Source organism: Sphaerodactylus townsendi, linkage group LG13, assembly GCF_021028975.2.
Source record: "Sphaerodactylus townsendi isolate TG3544 linkage group LG13, MPM_Stown_v2.3, whole genome shotgun sequence".
Classification (NCBI taxonomy): Eukaryota; Metazoa; Chordata; class Lepidosauria; order Squamata; family Sphaerodactylidae; genus Sphaerodactylus; species Sphaerodactylus townsendi.
Genome location: NC_059437.1, coordinates 43,335,415 through 43,352,223, shown reverse-complemented (window position 1 = coordinate 43,352,223; position 16,809 = coordinate 43,335,415). Strand labels below are relative to the sequence as shown.

Sequence of the window (16,809 nt, the reverse complement as noted above, 5' to 3'; positions counted from 1 at the left end):
GAACATTTTTTTTTTGCTTTCGTACCCCAATTTGCCTTCTAAACAATCGGCTCTGCAGCTTTACCATTTTCCACCTTCTCACACATTTTATAGCTTAGAAATTATGATCTTCAGCATCCCATGCTGAAAAGCCGATTGTCATTGGCCAAACTGACCAAATAGCCACTGGCAACCGGCCTTCTCTTCCTATTTCTAACTCTTGCAGTATCCTATTTCCTGAGAGGCTGAAATGGCTGATACCTCTTTGCCGCTGTGACTTGCAACACTGACTGGTATGCGCCCCCCTCCCCTCCCCCCCCAGCTGACGGAAGCTGATTGAGGATTTGAGAATTCATAGCTGGGATTCCAGAAAACATTCTCTGTTTTGTCCTATTGAATGTCATTCCGCTGCTTGTTAAATTGGAATAAGGATTAGCAATGTCTTGTATCCAGTGAAGCATGAATGGAACGCTGATTTCTCCATTTTCCTCTCCACTCCTTCAGGTCGTTCTTGAAGTAGTGAGATCTGTAGAGCCACATGAGTTTTTTGGAGGGGGGGAGTACAATTTTTTTTCCATGGATGCAAGAGGAAGGGGAGATTCTCTTCTCACTGCAGCTTTAACCCCACATGGCTGTTCTTCCTTGTGGGTCATGTGACGCTCAGAAACAATGTTTTGGGGATTTAAACAGGACTGGGAGGGAAAATAAAAAAAAACCACATGTACTTTCTGTGTATGCTTCACTGAATACAAGCCATTAACTTAGAATGTTCTGAGTTCAGGAACTTACACAACCCTGGTGAAAATGAAACAACTGGATTGAGCAGGTGCATTTTTATTATTGTAAGCTACCATGAATTCTGCAAGGTAGAAAGGAAGCTAATAAGGGTAAAAATAAATAGATTAACTAAAAAGTATGAAAGCGTGAATTTCCCTTAATTACCCTAATGTAAATAATCTGGGATGTGGAAACTTGCAGGGCTGATGTCGCTTGTTAACATACCATGATATCTTGTGCATTTCAAGTGTACAAAGGGATCCGTGCCCATTTTGGCAGCCCCTTCAGATTGCCTGCATGTGGTGTAGAGAAACTGGCTTACTTAGGCATTTATTAAATTTATATCCTGCTTGTCTTTTAGGTAGCTCAAGGTGGTGTACAGAATGTTCTTCATGAACAGTCTCCCAAACGATCACTACATCGCCCTTGCAGGGTCGATGTATTCTGCATCTCTGAGCTATTCTCATAGCTTGAGGGCTGTTCTATATGCCATCACCATTTTTCCACGTCTTTCCTCTGGATAATCTAGGTCGTATGCATAATCTGTGTTGGGACTGTTTTGAGAAGCTGTCGTAAAATTAGGCTTCTGTATCCTTGTTTCCAAAACTGAAAATTTAAAAAGTCAGTTGGCCCTTCTGGTATTGGTATATAAGAGTTTCCCGTAAGCTTTCTATTACATCTCAAATTGTAGGTTCGCATCTAGCTTTGGCAAGACTTCTTACAGGTGAGCGTCTGATCTGGGCGGATGGCTTACAGGGTCTCAATAACCCCACAAAATGGTCTGGTCTCCCATAAGCTGTTGAATGTCAGGCTTTGTGCCGTTTTCACCCTGAAAGGTTTCAAATCTCGACTCCCAGTTTTGTTCCTGACCTTCCAGGTACTTTTGTGTAACTTTATACCTCTCCCTCACCTTCAATAACAGCCCTTTTTATGAAGGATACCGTATATACTCGTGTATAAGTCGACCCGCATATAAGTCGAGGCACCCAATTTTACCACAAAAAACTGGGAAAACTTATTGACCTGCGTATAAGTCGAGGGTGGAAAATGCAGCAGCTGCTGGTAAATTTCAAAAATAAAAATAGATACCAATAAAATTACATCAATTGAGGTATCAGTAGGTTAAATGTTTTTGAATATTTATTTCAAAGAAAAACAATAAACTGGCTCTGTAAGTGGAAAAGAGGGTCAACAAGAACAATATGGTCTCAACAATAACTTTACAAAAATCTTAGCTCAACCAGCAACCAAGCTAAAACACAAGAGTTAAAATCCTTCAAAACTGGATTCCTCATCATCATCTGTATGTCCAAATGTAACCCAACTTAGATTTTAAGAGGGATATTATCAGAAATGAAAAATCTACTATTAGGTTCCATTGTAAACAATGGGGGATGGGGCATCCCCTTTGGGGGTCAATAACTTTTGGATCCCCTGACCCAAACTTCACCAAACCTGGCTGGTATCATAAAGAGACTCTCCTGATGAGACCATCCAGGTTTGGTGAAGTTTGGTTCAGAGGGTCCAAAGTTATGGACCCTCAAAAGGGTAGCCCCATCTACTAATAGCTCCCATTGAAAACAATGGGGGATGGGGGCACCTCCTTTGGGGGTCCGTAACTTTGGATCCCCTGACCCAAACTTCACCAAACCTGGCTGGTATCATAAAGAGACTCTCCTGATGAGACCATCCAGGTTTGAGGTAGTTCAGTTCGAAGAATCCCAAGTTATGGACCCCTCAAAAGCCAACCCCATCTACTAATAGCTCCCATTGAAATCAATGGGGAATGGGGGCACCTCTTTTGGGGGTCCATAACTTTGGACCCCCTGAACCAAACTTTACCAAACTTGGCTGGTATCATCAGGAGTGTCTTCTGAGGGTACCCTGAAATTTCGGTGCCGCTAGCATAAAAACTGCGCCCCCTGCTGGCCGGCAAAGTAAAAACACAATTTTTTTTTAATGACCCGCATATAAGTCGAGGGGAGCTTTTTCAGCATTAAAAATGTGCTGAAAAATTCGACTTATACATGAGTATATACAGTAATGACATCTTAATTAAAATGGCATACTTCTAGTTAAATAACGCTGAATTTAACAAAGAACTCTAGAGGGCATTAGTTAGGATTCAAGAAGCTCTCTGACGAACTCTGAACCATAGTTTGGAGCTATATGAGAAGAGCCTTGAGCTGCTCCCTCCTTTTCCTGTGCCTTTAAACTGGGTGGGTAAGTATTTTTGGATTTTCATCAAACTTTTTACCACTGCAAATGGAATCACACACTGTAGCTTGGTTTCAGGCTGGCAACCATGTTGGTTTACTGTACTGAGAAACTCCCTGCCCCAAGATGTGGTGACAGCTGCCAACTTGGAAGGCTTTAAGAGGGAAGTGGGCATGTCCATGGAGGATTGGAATATCCTCAGATACTAGCCAAAATGGATACTAGTCAGGATGCAAAACTATTCTCCCACTAAGCGGAGGACGTCTTATGGATGTTTCTCAGCGTCCTGTCAGGGAGGCAGGAAATGAACCTTTTTCTCCTTCCTGGTTGTGATGAAGCCGCCCATCTTTCCCCAGTTATTTTCCTGCCTAGCCAGGGGAGAGCAGCTCGTGGGTTGTCTTCACCACTTCTTCATACAACGTGTGATTGGTGTTTGGAATATGCTGCCACAGGAGGTGGTTATGGCCACTAACCTGGATAGCTTTAAAAAGGGCTTGGACAGATTTATGGAGGAGAAGTCGATCTATGGCTACCAATCTTGATCCTCCTTGATCTCAGATTGCAAATGCCTTAGCAGACCAGGTGCTCAGGAGCAGCAGCAGCAGAAGGCCATTGCTTTCACATCCTGCATGTGAGCTCCCAAAGGCACCTGGTGGGCCACTGCGAGTAGCAGAATGCTGGACTAGATGGACTCTGGTCTGATCCAGCAGGCTAGTTCTTATGTTCTTAATTATATTCATGGTAAGTATCATTCTCTCTAGTATCAGAGGAGTATCCCTATGCTTCTGCAGTTGTTTTGTTTGTGGGCTTCCTAGAGGCACCTGATCGACCAGCATGTGAGTAGACTGCTGGACTTGACAGGCCTTGCATGGCTGTTCTTACGTTTAGTAGAAGAGCAGTATTTGAGTTCAGCAGCACCTGAATTTCCTACAAGATTTTTTTCCCAGAGTATAAGCTTTTGAGAGTCCCAAGTTCCATTCAGGTAGCTTGAGTTTGCCGTTCTGATAGCCAGGGCAAGCACAAGCCATAATTGGCTGGTTTTGATGTAATGTCAGAGTGTGGTTTGTGAGGAGCCTGGAAGTAACTCGGGATTATTCCCAAGAAGCTTGAGTTTGGCTAGATATTTACACCCAACTCCCGACCCACAATCTTAGATGGGTTTTCACAAGGGCAAGACGCAACTCATTTCCCCCATCCCTTCTTCAAGGGCGATTTGCCAGTATTCCAAAACTCAAACGATTGGGCTCATTTTGTTTAACCAATGAAGATTTGATGGAGCCCATTTTGCTTGTATGTCCAAAAATTGAACAATCTGAGGCCTAACCTCTTTTCATTGTTTCCTAATCGGCGCTTTGTGTCTCCCTTGGAGTTTTTGCTCAACAACAGTGAGGCCGAAGTAACTGTTTCGGTGGCAAATTTCCTGTTGCTTGTGTTGGAGTAAAACCTTGGTTTGGTGATTCGTTTCTGGCTCTGCCTGTACGGAATTTGTTGACTTCTTTCATGCCTAATACAGGTTATCTGATTCCGATAGGCTTGCTGGATGCGGTGAGGAGCTGAGAAAGGGTGCGTGAACAATCCTGACCAGTGGTGGGATCCAAAAATTTTAGTAACAGGTTCCCATGGTGGTGGGATTCAAACTGTGGCGTAGCGCCAATGCGGCTGGGCAGGGCATTCCGGGGCGGGGCATTCCTGGGTGGGGCTGTGGTAAGGATGCAACCGCTGCGCCGGTCCTTGGGTGGGAAACGAATGCACGCAGACGCAGGCTGCCACGCACGCCGGTGCACCTCCTGCTAGACTGCTTCAAGTTCTGCGCGCTACTGCTGAGAGGAGGGGCGTAACTGAGGCAAAAATCACACGGCAAAATCACCAATTTGTAACCCCCTCTTGGCACACACAAATAATTAGTAACCTACTGTCGGGAACCTGCTGGATCCCACCTCTGATCCTGACCCCCTTTCAGGCTCTTTCCGGCAAAACGGTGGTGCTGAGCTCCTTCTGGACGCTGCCACCCTGAGCGTTTCAAACGTGTAGAGACTTGGCCAGTTTTCAGCGCTGGTTGTGTTCTCAGGCTGCCTGGGAAGGTTCTTGGCTTTTGGAAGCAGCGTTCAGGGAGGAAAGATGAGAGGATAAGATGGGGAGAAAGAGGAGTGAATGTGATCGCACGGTCTTTTACATTCTGCTCGTCTTTTAAGAACAAAACAAAACAAATTCCCTTCGTGTATTTTTAGTTCAAATCGTGAAGGGTCTAATACACTTTATTGAATTCAGTTGTGAGCTTTTTGAGGAGCTCGTCATGTGTCACGACAGTTGCTTTGCTTAACACGGTTTTCAGATTTTCCTGGCTCTTACGAAGCAAGCCCTCGCATTTCTCAATGCGGGGATGACATTTTGCTTGGCGTGACTTGCAAGAAACCCAAGATGTATGTTTTTCATGAAACCTGCTGACTCCTGAGCTTTCCAGAGCTGCTGCGAACGATCTGTCTGCCCCAGGCTCATGCCGTCAAGTGCAAAACTTGATGAGAAAACAATTGGAAATCCCAGCCCCGCATGTGAGATGCTTGTTTTTATCACAGACTTTCAGAGTGGCTGCTCTGTGGACAGCCTGCTGCTTCAGATCTTTTTATTTGAGAGACTCTGGAGATCAAACCTGGTGCCTTGTGCCTACAAAGCTTGGGATCGATCAGTAAGCTGGGATCCCTCCATTGATCTATGTCAGTTCAGCTTAAGAGCTGTGTTCTTTTGAGAACTCCTCTTGGGACCATACTTCAGTTGGACGATGTAGGGCAGGGGTGCCCAACTCTGGCGCTTCAGATGTCCATGGACTACAATTCCCATCAACCCCTGCAGCAGGGGCTGATGGGAATTGTAGTCCATGGACATCTGAAGCGCCAGAGTTGGACACCTCTGATGTAGGGTAATTTTTGGACATTTTGGAACTTGGGAACTCAGGAATTCCCTCAAGTCTTACAGGTCTTTTGCCTTTTGGCAGGACAAGCAAGGAGAATTTCTACTTCAAGAGCTCACCATTTGAATAGATGAGTTTGTAACAGGGCTGTAGGCTGGTACTAGAGAACCTAAAAGGTAAGCTTGTTAAGAGTATTAATTGGTATTCCACTGCACATGGTATCTATGTCCAGATAGAGAAATCGCTAGAACTTCTTAAGAGACTGGATGTCTCAGAGTTGCTTTTGTAACCTGAGAGAGGTGTAATTAGCAAGTACAGAGGGCAGATATACCTTTCTATGTTAAGGCTGCAATCCTAGACATTCTTATATTATAGTACCCCCCCTCCCCAACCCATGGATTTTTTTTTTCAAACAAGTTTGAGATTGGGCTGCTTTGAAGTTACGTTAAGGTCTCCTTCAGGCTCAAGTTGTCTTCCACTTCTGGGCATAACTTATTTGTTCAGTAAAGCGTAATCGTAAGTTTGTACATACCTCCTTGAACAGTTCTCTAGAACGCAGCATGTTTTTACTTTCTGCAGTTTAGGGGCACAGGGACATTCCAGAATGATAACTGGCTGGAAAACGGTAGATGTCTTTGAACAGTGTAGCCCTTTGTAGTGTTCTTTTTTGCCTTGGATCTCTCAGTTAATAAAAGCTCTGTATCTTCAGTGTTTTGTGCTTTAAATCTGTATGCCCTGAGTAAAATCATCTGGACGCAAACTGACATTGGTTACGCTGTAAAAACAGGTGTTTAAAATGTAAACTGAAAATTAACTCAGCTTCAAATATAGCATGACAAAAACGTTGCACTTGCTGGGTTGCATCTTGCGGCTCTATTCTGCTGGCAGATATACTTTCCTCCAACAGAAGAAGCTTTCCCTTTATACAAGATGTGTTTCATGAAAGAACTTCCTCTCTCAGTGGAATGGATCTCAGCATTCCAACCCATTGGTAGCTATCAAACTTTGGGTGGAAATTAATATCTGCTTCTGGCAATCTGTACATTGATTCAGCAGCAAACGCCACTCAATGCTTGAAATTGTGTGTAGGTTTGCAGCCTAAACTTTTCTTTCAGAAAGCCTCTTACAGTTGATTGTGGCCCAGGGTTTTATGAGACCGAACAACAAAAGCAATTTTAATCTATGGAAATCTGTTGTAATCTGCAGTAGCCATCAACCTGGAGGCCGTGAGGAGTAAGCTTCCTTGCTGAATTTCGAGTTTCTATTGTTTAGAGAACCAGGCCTCCTTTTATTTCTTTTCCAAACATTTATATGGGCCACTTAGCAGAAATATGCAGTGGGCTCGAAATCAGATTCTTCCAAAAATAGTGCAAAGTTGGGTGGCGTGCAGACTCTCCCAAACCGATTCCTTTTATTATGTGTGCAGGGTATTAATATAGAAGACTTGATGAACACATCCTACAACTGTAGATGATTCTTTGTATTTATATGTAGAAGAAAACAAATTGAAAGCTCAAAGTGGTATTATATTCCCATTCCTGAAGAGGCTGTGATTTTATTAAACGTTTCTGTCGAGCTCAGAAACTGTTTGAACGTTGCCTAAATCTGTGATTTTCAGTCTTTACTCCCTAGCTGCATGTACCATTGTTCGTCCTCCTCCTTTGCATCTCTAAGGAAGGGCAGAATCCCTCTGTTCTTAATAGTTGTTGCCATACCAATCCTACAACCCTTGGCTTCATAGGGTGCAGCCCAAGTCTCCAGCTGCGGCTTACCGGTCACCTGATCTTCCCAGCCATTGTATAATGGCAGTGGGCTTACCTCATCACTAGTTGAGTTTTCTCCAGATGCTCCAATGCTCAAAGCTACACAGAGCACTGTTATCGCCTTCTCCTGCAGGTGTTCCACTAGGGCAGTGATGGCGAACCTATGGCACGGGTGCCAGAAGCGGCACTCGGAGCCCTGTCTGTGGGCACGCGCACACAGAGTTCGTCATGTGGGGGGTGGAAAATCACCCCCCCTCCCACACACACACCGAGGCTGGCCTGGGCCACTGAGCACGATGTGCATGCGCCGCGGTGAGCAGGGAGGACTCGGCTGGCGGGCCTGGTGCCTGTGCTCTGAGTGGCTAATGCCTGAGGGGGGGCATAGAGGAGGCAGAGATGCTAGAGAGGCACAGAGCAGTGCGCGCAGGACTTGCTGGAGGCTAGAGCAGGCTGGCTCCTACTCGAGTGGGTGGGGCAGAGGAAGAGGGAGCCAACCGTCTTTTTCTAAACTAAAACCTCAGCATTCAGGTTAAACTGCGGGGTTGGCACTTTGCGATAAATAAGTGGGGTTTGGGTTGCCATTTGGGCACTGGGTCTCAAAAAGGTTCACCATCACCGCACTAGGGTGAGGATTTTCCTCGAGCAGAACTTGGCCTTTCCTACCCTTGCAGTGTTTTCTCCCTCTCTTTGTCTGTGCTTGAGCTGTGTTGGCCGGGATTGAGCAGGTGTCAGTTTCTTAAGCAACCGTGATAGGAGAGTGGTGGAGTCTGGGCCAGCGTGGTTTACTGGTTAAGAGCAGGTGGATTCTAATCTGGAGAACCGGGTTTGATTCCCCACTCCTCCCCCCGAGTGGTGGAGGCTTATCTGGTGAACCAGATGTGCTTCCGCACTCCTACATTCCTGCTGGGTGACTTTTGGCTAGTCACAGTTCTCTCAGAACTCTCTCAGCCCCACCTATCTGACAGGGTGTCTGTTGTGGGGAGAGGAAGGGAAAGGAGCTTGTAAGCCACCTTGAGTCTCCTTACAGGAGAGAAAGGTGGGAGTGTGAATCCAAACTCTTCATCTTTTTCATGCACCACTAGCACACCAGGGTGACTTCTTTCTGAGCTAAAGCTCAGGTACATAAGGGAGAAGTATTTAAAGTGAGGTGCTGGACCACGTGAATCTCCGCAGTGGTAAGTGTGTTCCTGGTGTCCTAAGTCACGCATAAACGGGTTCTCAGTGCTGCACTCTTCATAGTGCTCACGCTTTTGTTTCTGAACATTAGCTATAGATTTTTCTGCCGTTAAAAGCTACAGATTTATGACTTGCACACACAGCTTATAATTTTTAAAAAAGAGAGGGGGTCTTTCAGGTATCCTGCCCACTGTGCATTAATATTTCAAATGGTTGCAAGTAAGTTAAATAGCTGTCTGGCTTCCCAGAATGTGAGTGGCAAGTCCTTGAAAAAACGTCATGGATGGATTCTAATTTAGAAGCTCCCTCCATGCAATTTATTTAATTACACTCCCGAGCTTTAAGATGAAATGTTATTGAATCCTTTAGAATAATGGGGAGCAGGGCGGGGGGACATTTCCCCCTGCTCACATGGACACGTGCCAGGTCTTCTGATGCAGAAGGCTCTGAGGTTTCAGGAGTGATGGTGGATCCTAATAGTGAACGGCTGGGTCCATGTGACCTGTAGCTGCATGCTTTCTACTTCCTACTGGCAACCGTCTCTGGAAGCTTAGACAAAGAAGGTTGTTCACATTACCTGCTGTCAGAGAGCCTTAAGCTGGGGGTGCCAGGGATTTAAGATCGGGCTTTATGAGAGGGGCCACGGGGTTGGACATGTGCATGTAGAACACTCAAACTTGCGGCCCTCTAGATGTTATGGACTACAGTTCCCATCATGATAGTCCATAACATCTGGAGGGCTTCGAGTTTGACACCTACGATGTAGAAGATCCACAGTTTAGTTCCTGGCATCTCTACCTAAGGGGAAAAAAATCAGGTAGTAGATGAAAGAGACCCCGGAGAGCTGCTGCCAGTCAGATTCATCATTGATAGATGAATGGGCTGATGTCTCATACAACAACTTGAGGTGTTTGTGTAATCTTCTATGTGCAATGTATGCGATTTGCTACTGAGCCATCGTGCTTCTGTAATCTGGTAGGTTAGGGTCTAATTTGCCTAATGGTTTGAGGGCAAAGCCCTGTGGCTGTGGGAGGGAGGGAGGGAGGGAAGAGCAGAAGCACTCACACTGAATGGAAAATACGCGGCTCCCTTGCATCTGGCCACTCCCCTAAGCTCTAACTTCCTTCCTCGAAGGTCTTGAGAAGGAGTCCTGACCCTTCAGGTTAAGCCCTGGGAGCTTCCAACCCTAGCAGCTGTCGCCCGGTTCGAATGGCTTGTATTGTCACATTAGTATAAGGTGCTAGGATGCTGCTAAGGTTTGTGACATGCTGTCGGTGCAGCCGATTAGCCATTTTCTTTGCTGGCACAAGTGGACTGCTTTTTCCTTTAGGTTTACGCCCAAAATCAAATACAGAGCGTGCCATGCCTCCTGTCAATTCTAGTTTCGTAATCCTCACCCCTTTGCATTGCTTATTGGATATCTTCTGTCTGATCACATGGGTTTCTATTTCACAATCTGCCTTGAGTCTCAGTGAGGAAGCATCCTTTTGACCCATACACCCTTTCTTTATTAATATCTGTACCATAATTCCTGCAATCCTGTTTACTCTGTAGAGATGCTGATAGCAGGAAGAAGAAGAGGAGTTTGGATATACCCCCTTTCTCTCCTGAAGGAGACTCAGAGCGGCTTACAATCTCCTTTTCCTCCCCCCCCCAACAAACACCCTTTGAGATAGGTGGGGCTGAGAGAGCTCCGAAGAACTGTGACTAGCCCAAGGCCACCCACCTGGCGTGTGTTGGAGTGCACAAGCTAATTTGGTTCCCCAGATAAGCCTCCACAGCTCAAGTGGCAGAGCGGGGAATCAAACCCGATTCTCCAAATTGGAGTGCACCTACTCTTAACCACTACACCACGCTGGCTCTGTGAACCTTAAATGGATGCCAACACTAGTAAGTAGCCCCACCTGATGCTCCTCCTGGCATCAAGCTGGGAAGGGGAGAGAAAACCAGGTACGTGGTGGCAGCAACAAGCAAGTAAGACCCCCTTCAAAGCTCCTGGAGAGAGAGAGTGTGTCTGGGAGCCTGATTGGGAAAAGGGGGTTTCCCTCTGCAAAAACAGATTCTCCCCACTTTCTGAGCAGGGTTGGGTCTTGTTCCTTGTGGGCTTATTGCTCAAGTCCAGGGTGAATGTGCCCCAGCACATGCTGGGGTGGCCACGGTACAACAGAAGCAAGCTCTCTGCATCTGCTTGTGCTGCACCTCTGGCAAATGCCTGGCCTGTGGCTGGTCTTTCCATCCTGAGAGAGAAGCGTCCTCTTCACGTGTGAATTTTAATCCTCCGGCTGGTGGCAGAGGCAAGTAAGCTGCCATCAAGCTATGGCCCAGCAAGGATCACATCTTGTCATCCCTTTGCCTGGGGATGTGTTTTTAGAAGTAAAGGCACGGGTGCCATTCTTGACAGCTGTGAGATATGCATATTGTTTCATAGGTGGCCTCCGTGATTCCTGCAACCACAAATGGTAAGGCTGATCTCTCAGTTCAGAAGTTACTTGAAACACCCCCCTCCCTCCTTACACACACTGTTTGAGTACACAAAAGAGGCTTGAGCATGGATTGGACATCCTTAAGCTCTGAATTAAGTGGTGGTAATCCATAATGCCCCCCCCCCCCCCGCCCCCAAGTGTTGTTTACAGAAAACCTGATCTCAGAGTTTAGCATTCTTGCTTTTCTCGGCTCTGGAGAGCCAGTGTTTTCAGCTTTAATTTTTTTTAACGTGTTTTGCGTTGTATGTTGTGATGACTGGGCAGAAATAAGCAAGTGGGTCAAAGCTGTTTTTGCCTTGCTGTAACGTGTATTGTCTTGTGTGCTAGTCTGGCAAGTCTGAGTTCTGAGCCGTGTTGTGACCTGAAGGATTGTTCCGAGTGGGTGATCTGTCAGAGAGGATAGGCCTATTTTCATTTCCCAGATTTGGCATGAAGCGCTTTTATGCTCTGTGAGAGGAGGCACTTTATAATACCAATTCACTCCTTATTTGTCTGTCTTCCATTGGATTCCACCTCCCCCCCCCTCCCTTAGGCTTTCAATGCTTTCATTTTCTATGAGCCTCCTCCCTCCATTTGATTTCTTTACTTCATTTATGACCCAGTGGGCACCCAAAGCAGATTACATCATTCTCCTCCATTTCTTTCCTCAGAACAATCCTGCTAAGTAGGCTAGGCTGCGAATGTGTGACTGGCCGAAGGACACCCAGCAAGCTTTCCTAGCAGAGTGGGGTTTGACCCTTCGCCTCCCAGTTCCAGCTGCCTCTCTGACCACTACATTACGCTGTCTGTAATTTGAAGGAAAACAACTGCATACTCATTTTAGTTTTGAATCCGCCAGCGTCATTAACCTGTAGAGCAGTTATGCCACAGTAGGAATACCGTGTTTTCTCGGAAATAAGACAGGGTCTTGTATTAATTTTTGCTCCAAAAGATGTGTTAGGGCTTATTTTCAGGGGATATTCCCCCCCCCCCCAGGTGATTTTGCACCCCCCCCACGTGGCCAGATCAACTGCGCTGGGAAATCTGTAACTAGGGCTTATTTTTGGAGTAGGGCTTATATTTTAAGCATCCTCCAAAAATCCCAAAAAATCATGCTAGTGCTTATTTTCAGTATAAGTCATATTTTCAGGGAAACAGGGTACTACTCAGTTCTGTCTTGTTATAAACATCTGTTTTCTCATTTGAGGAAAATGGGGACTTTATTCTCAAAGTTGGAATTTCTTTGACTTGTACCAGTTCAGGTAACTCTTTTGTTGACTTTGGGGGATGATCCCGCTAATGCATTAAAACATCAAGATAAGGGCACACCCTTATCTTGTATCACAAAGCCTTAATTGATTTGGAACTGCAGAGAGTCCGACCACTGGGGGACCGAGGAGGCAGCTCTGCCGTCTGCCACTTGACAAAAGTCTGTCTGCAGAGAACTGTTCTCAGCAGTCAGGAGGCATGTTTATTAAAAATAGTGAGATTGAGTTTTCAAGCTGTGCTTTTTTAAAGTCATGGTTGAATATGTTTTTAGAATTCCTGACGTTTTACATGTTCAGCACACAGCCATGGGAGCAGGGTCTGTAGGACAGTTCAGCTGTTGGTTTTAGAGAATGTTGGTTTTAGAGAATGCAATAGTCCCCAGTGTAGGCAGAAACAGATTTTGGCAGGCCTATCTGCCGCAGTCAGTATGTAGAAGCCTGCCCTGTTTGTGCGTGTGTGTGTGTATGTGTTGGGGTGCAGATAAGCGAGAGACTAGTTTCATTCCCATTTTATTAGATCAGTTGTTATGGCTTGCTTTGCATAGCCTCTAAAACAGAGTGAAAGGCCCAGTGGCAGAGCTGCTGGTAACCATTTTGTCCGGAGGGCTGTTTTGTTGGGGCCAGTCAGTACCTGTAGGAGTTTACCGTCTCTGTATTAGGCTAGACTTGTTATTCTTTTTCTCAGGTTGCAAAACCTTTGTAGAATAGATTTTTTACACTGTGCCTTTTCACCTGTTAAATCCTGTCTGTATCTTTGGTTAGTCATCCATTGGAAAATACTTGGGATGGCAGAAGTTCACAGGGAGTGCAGATAAGTGTTACTTGCTTTGAATGTGTTTCTGTCTTGCTTTTTTCTGCTATGGAGCTTAAGGCGCTGTGTGTAGAGTTCTCCAGCTAGGCTAGAGTCTTGCTTTGTTTTAGTTTGGCGTATCTCTGTCCGTCAGCTGTATCCTGGCTTCCATTGGATGCCCATTCTAAGTAAATTAGGATGTTCCAATGGGAATACTTTCCTCAGACTGAATATTTCTGGGCATTTTGAAGCCAAGGGGCAGGGAACAACTCTTGGAAAAGATTTGTGGGGTGCGGCGGAATTGAAATATATACAACGTTTCATTATCAAGTTTTAATTTATTGTACTGCTTTAACCAGGTAAAATGCATCATCAATAATTCAGCATAGTATATGGTATTTGTAGAGAATGTAAAAATATGGGAATGTACCCCATTCTGCCTGACCTGGACAAATGCATCTTTCTCCCTTGGACAGGGAGGAGAATTGAAAGTAGAAAATACAGATTTTTGTAATAAAAGGAAATCAATTTGGATAGAGAAATCTTTCCTACAGTCACTGCTGTGTTTTTGCATATTAGACTACATTTTTAGACATCGAACTCTTCTTTGACACTACCGTTAGGCACACAATAGGATTTTAAGTGTGATTTAAATTACATGTTTAAATGAACATCTCCTTTTCTGCAGCATAAATGGACAATCTGCACAGCATTAGATAATGATAATTATGATAATCTTCCTATACATCACTGAGTGAAGCCATGTCTTACCGCATTTCATCCTTTCCAAAAGAGAAATGAATTCTTTCAGTCTTCCTGCAGATTTCAAGTTTTTCGGTTGGAAACGGTGGGGAAAATACTGGTGGGGACACACACGCACACAAATATGGTCGGGCCTCCCAAATACTTCTATGTTTTCCTGGAGGCGACTCTGGGCATCCTGGATGGGTGATTTCCCACCCCTTCCTCAGGGTGGCAGGAGCTAAATCTTGTCACTTCCTGTGGAAGGCTGGGCATCCATCTGATTCTCCGCCCTTCACGTTTCTGATACCTTCATATAGAGCTAGGAAGATAATACAGATTCTCAGCACCAGCCTACAAATGCAGGACTACCCCACAGCTCAGATTGACCTGATCCTGACCTGGCTGATCTGATCTCAGAAGCTAAATGGGGCTGGTCATGGTTAGGACATGGATAAGAGACCCCCAAGGCAGACTGGGGTTGCTAGCGGAGGCAGCCAGTAGCCAACCACCTTTATTTGCCTTGAAAACCTTAAAAAATTAGCTGCCCATTCACAAATTGTAACCTCAGAAGTATCCAACAGAAATAGAAGTTTACACAGATCAGACATTTCATTAGGTATCAAGGAAAAGAGATTAAAATAGTGAAATCTAATTTTTTCAGTCTTAGAACAGCGGAACAGTTGGCGGAACAGAATTTCAATTTGTCAGTCGTTACAAGAACATAACCTTTTGCTCATTTCTATATTATTGAATCTGCCACGTAAAATAACAGAAGGAAAGCCGTTAAAATGAGCAAGTGTAAGCATTCTTCTCAGTTGACCTTTAACTTATTTAAAAAATTGTCTTGTTATCCTTGTCTACCTGCTCCACAGAGGGATTATATCCACATTGCGTATGGAGAAGGGAGAGGCTGGCTTTTCAAAGGCCGTCTGTAGTATTGCAGAGGCAAGATTTAAACTATGAATTCCCAGATTTGTAAGTGTCATGGTTGGCTGTGGTTGCCCACGCCAGCCCATCCCAGGGGAAAGCTGGGGCAGCTAGCACTGCTACATTTTTTTTGAGAAGCATCCCTAAGTCTGAAAAGTCTGACTGATCAAATAATTGTGGTTGGTAGAGGAGCCACACCTGTGTTCAAAGTTTTTGACTTCTTCTGCATTACAAAATTTGACCCAGCTCTTTCCAGGGTAGTTACATGCCCAGTCTTGAACACTTAGTTTGTCTTTAATAACATTGATGCCTAAACTATTTTAAGGGGAAACATTTGTTTGTGTGGTGCTGTAGTCCTTTGAAGTTTCCAGGTGGGCTGGTGAGATCTTGTTTGATCTGTCTCTCAAACAACACTTTCTTTCTTTTTTTTAATACAGAGCTGCGCTGTGTACCAGGGCAATTCGCTTGCCGCAGTGGGTCGATCCAATGCATCCCTCTGAACTGGCAGTGCGATGGATGGCCCACTTGTGAGGATGAGAGCGATGAAGTCGACTGTCCGAGTAAGTGCTCCTGAAATAAATTATATTGTCCGCTTGGGTCCTGCAAACATTTCATGAGGAAGAGAGCTGTGTAGGTGCACCAAAGTGGTGCTAGGGGTCCATCTTACTCAGAGTTACCTACTCCGATTGGAGCAGCTCTTGGTTCCAACCTCATTTTGTAGCTCTTCAGGGACCCAGGCAGAGAAATGTCTTTTGCAGCAACTGCTATTTGGAGATACCAGGGCTAAATTGAAACATTTCTTTCCATGCAAAGTACGTGTTCTGCACAGAGATCATGAAAAATAGCACCAATGTAGCCTCATGCATGCAGTACATTACCTGATTGCATTGATATTAGTAAAATGAAGTTGGAAACTGAGAGCCGTGAAGCAAAATAGCCACTGGCCCTGTTCCCCAAATGCCTGTGAAGAGGGTCAAAGTGAAAATGAAGAAAACTTGTACCAACCAGGCTACAATAATAACTTCAAAAATTTGTTCTCCCACTGAAGTAGCAATTTACTTACAAGTAACCAAAATAATTTTATAATTTTACAAACAGCAACAAAATGTTTTGGAAAAATTGTGTTTGGAAAAATTGTTTACATTTTAATGGGAGAATGTAAACAATTTTTCCAAAACATTTTGTTACTGTTTGTAAAATTATAACATTATTTTGGTTACTTATAAGTAAATTGCTTCTCCAGTGGGAGAACAAATTTTTGAAGTTATTATTGTAGCCTGGTTGGTACAAGTTTTCTTCATTTTCACTTTGGTGTGTACCTTCCCCTTTTGCATAGGATGTGAAGAGGGTCAGGCAGTGCTGTAGCAGAAAGGCTCTGCAGCAGTTTACTTGTTTTTGCTTGTACAGGAGAATACGTGCAGCATTGTATTTTGTTCTGTTCTTCTCATACAGCACTCTGATACGCAGAATAAAACAGCTCCGCTGTGGGTAACAGATGTCTTCTGCATGCAGGATTAAACTCCTGGTTTAGCTCTGAATACCCCATCCGGTGTGGCTGAAATCTGAATTTGATTTTGGGTAACGTGCACATTTTCAAGGTGTTTTTTTTTGTTGCCTGCTACAGCTTTATCGGGATTTTAGAAATCTTGTGTTTTTCTCTGAAGTTGAAGTTTCCATCTCTTATGCCCACAAAACGTGTCAGGGAAAACCGCACAGGGGGAGGGGGGGGGGGAAGCAACCAATTTATAATTTGTCCGCTCCTTTTTTCAAGTCCATTTTCTTCTTAAGAGAATTAGAGGGG

The 16,809-nt window shown here is 44.7% G+C and overlaps 1 protein-coding gene across 2 annotated transcripts in view; it reads left to right on the top strand.

Moving 5' to 3' along the window:
* DGCR2 (DiGeorge syndrome critical region gene 2) overlaps positions 1-16,809 on the top strand; it is a 76,813-nt gene that overhangs the window by 15,533 nt on the left and 44,471 nt on the right. For both annotated transcript variants that reach the window (XM_048514108.1, XM_048514107.1), the window contains exon 2: positions 15,446-15,568. In XM_048514108.1, coding sequence (XP_048370065.1) covers positions 15,446-15,568 — 123 coding nt within the window. The remainder of the gene's footprint in view (positions 1-15,445; positions 15,569-16,809) is intronic.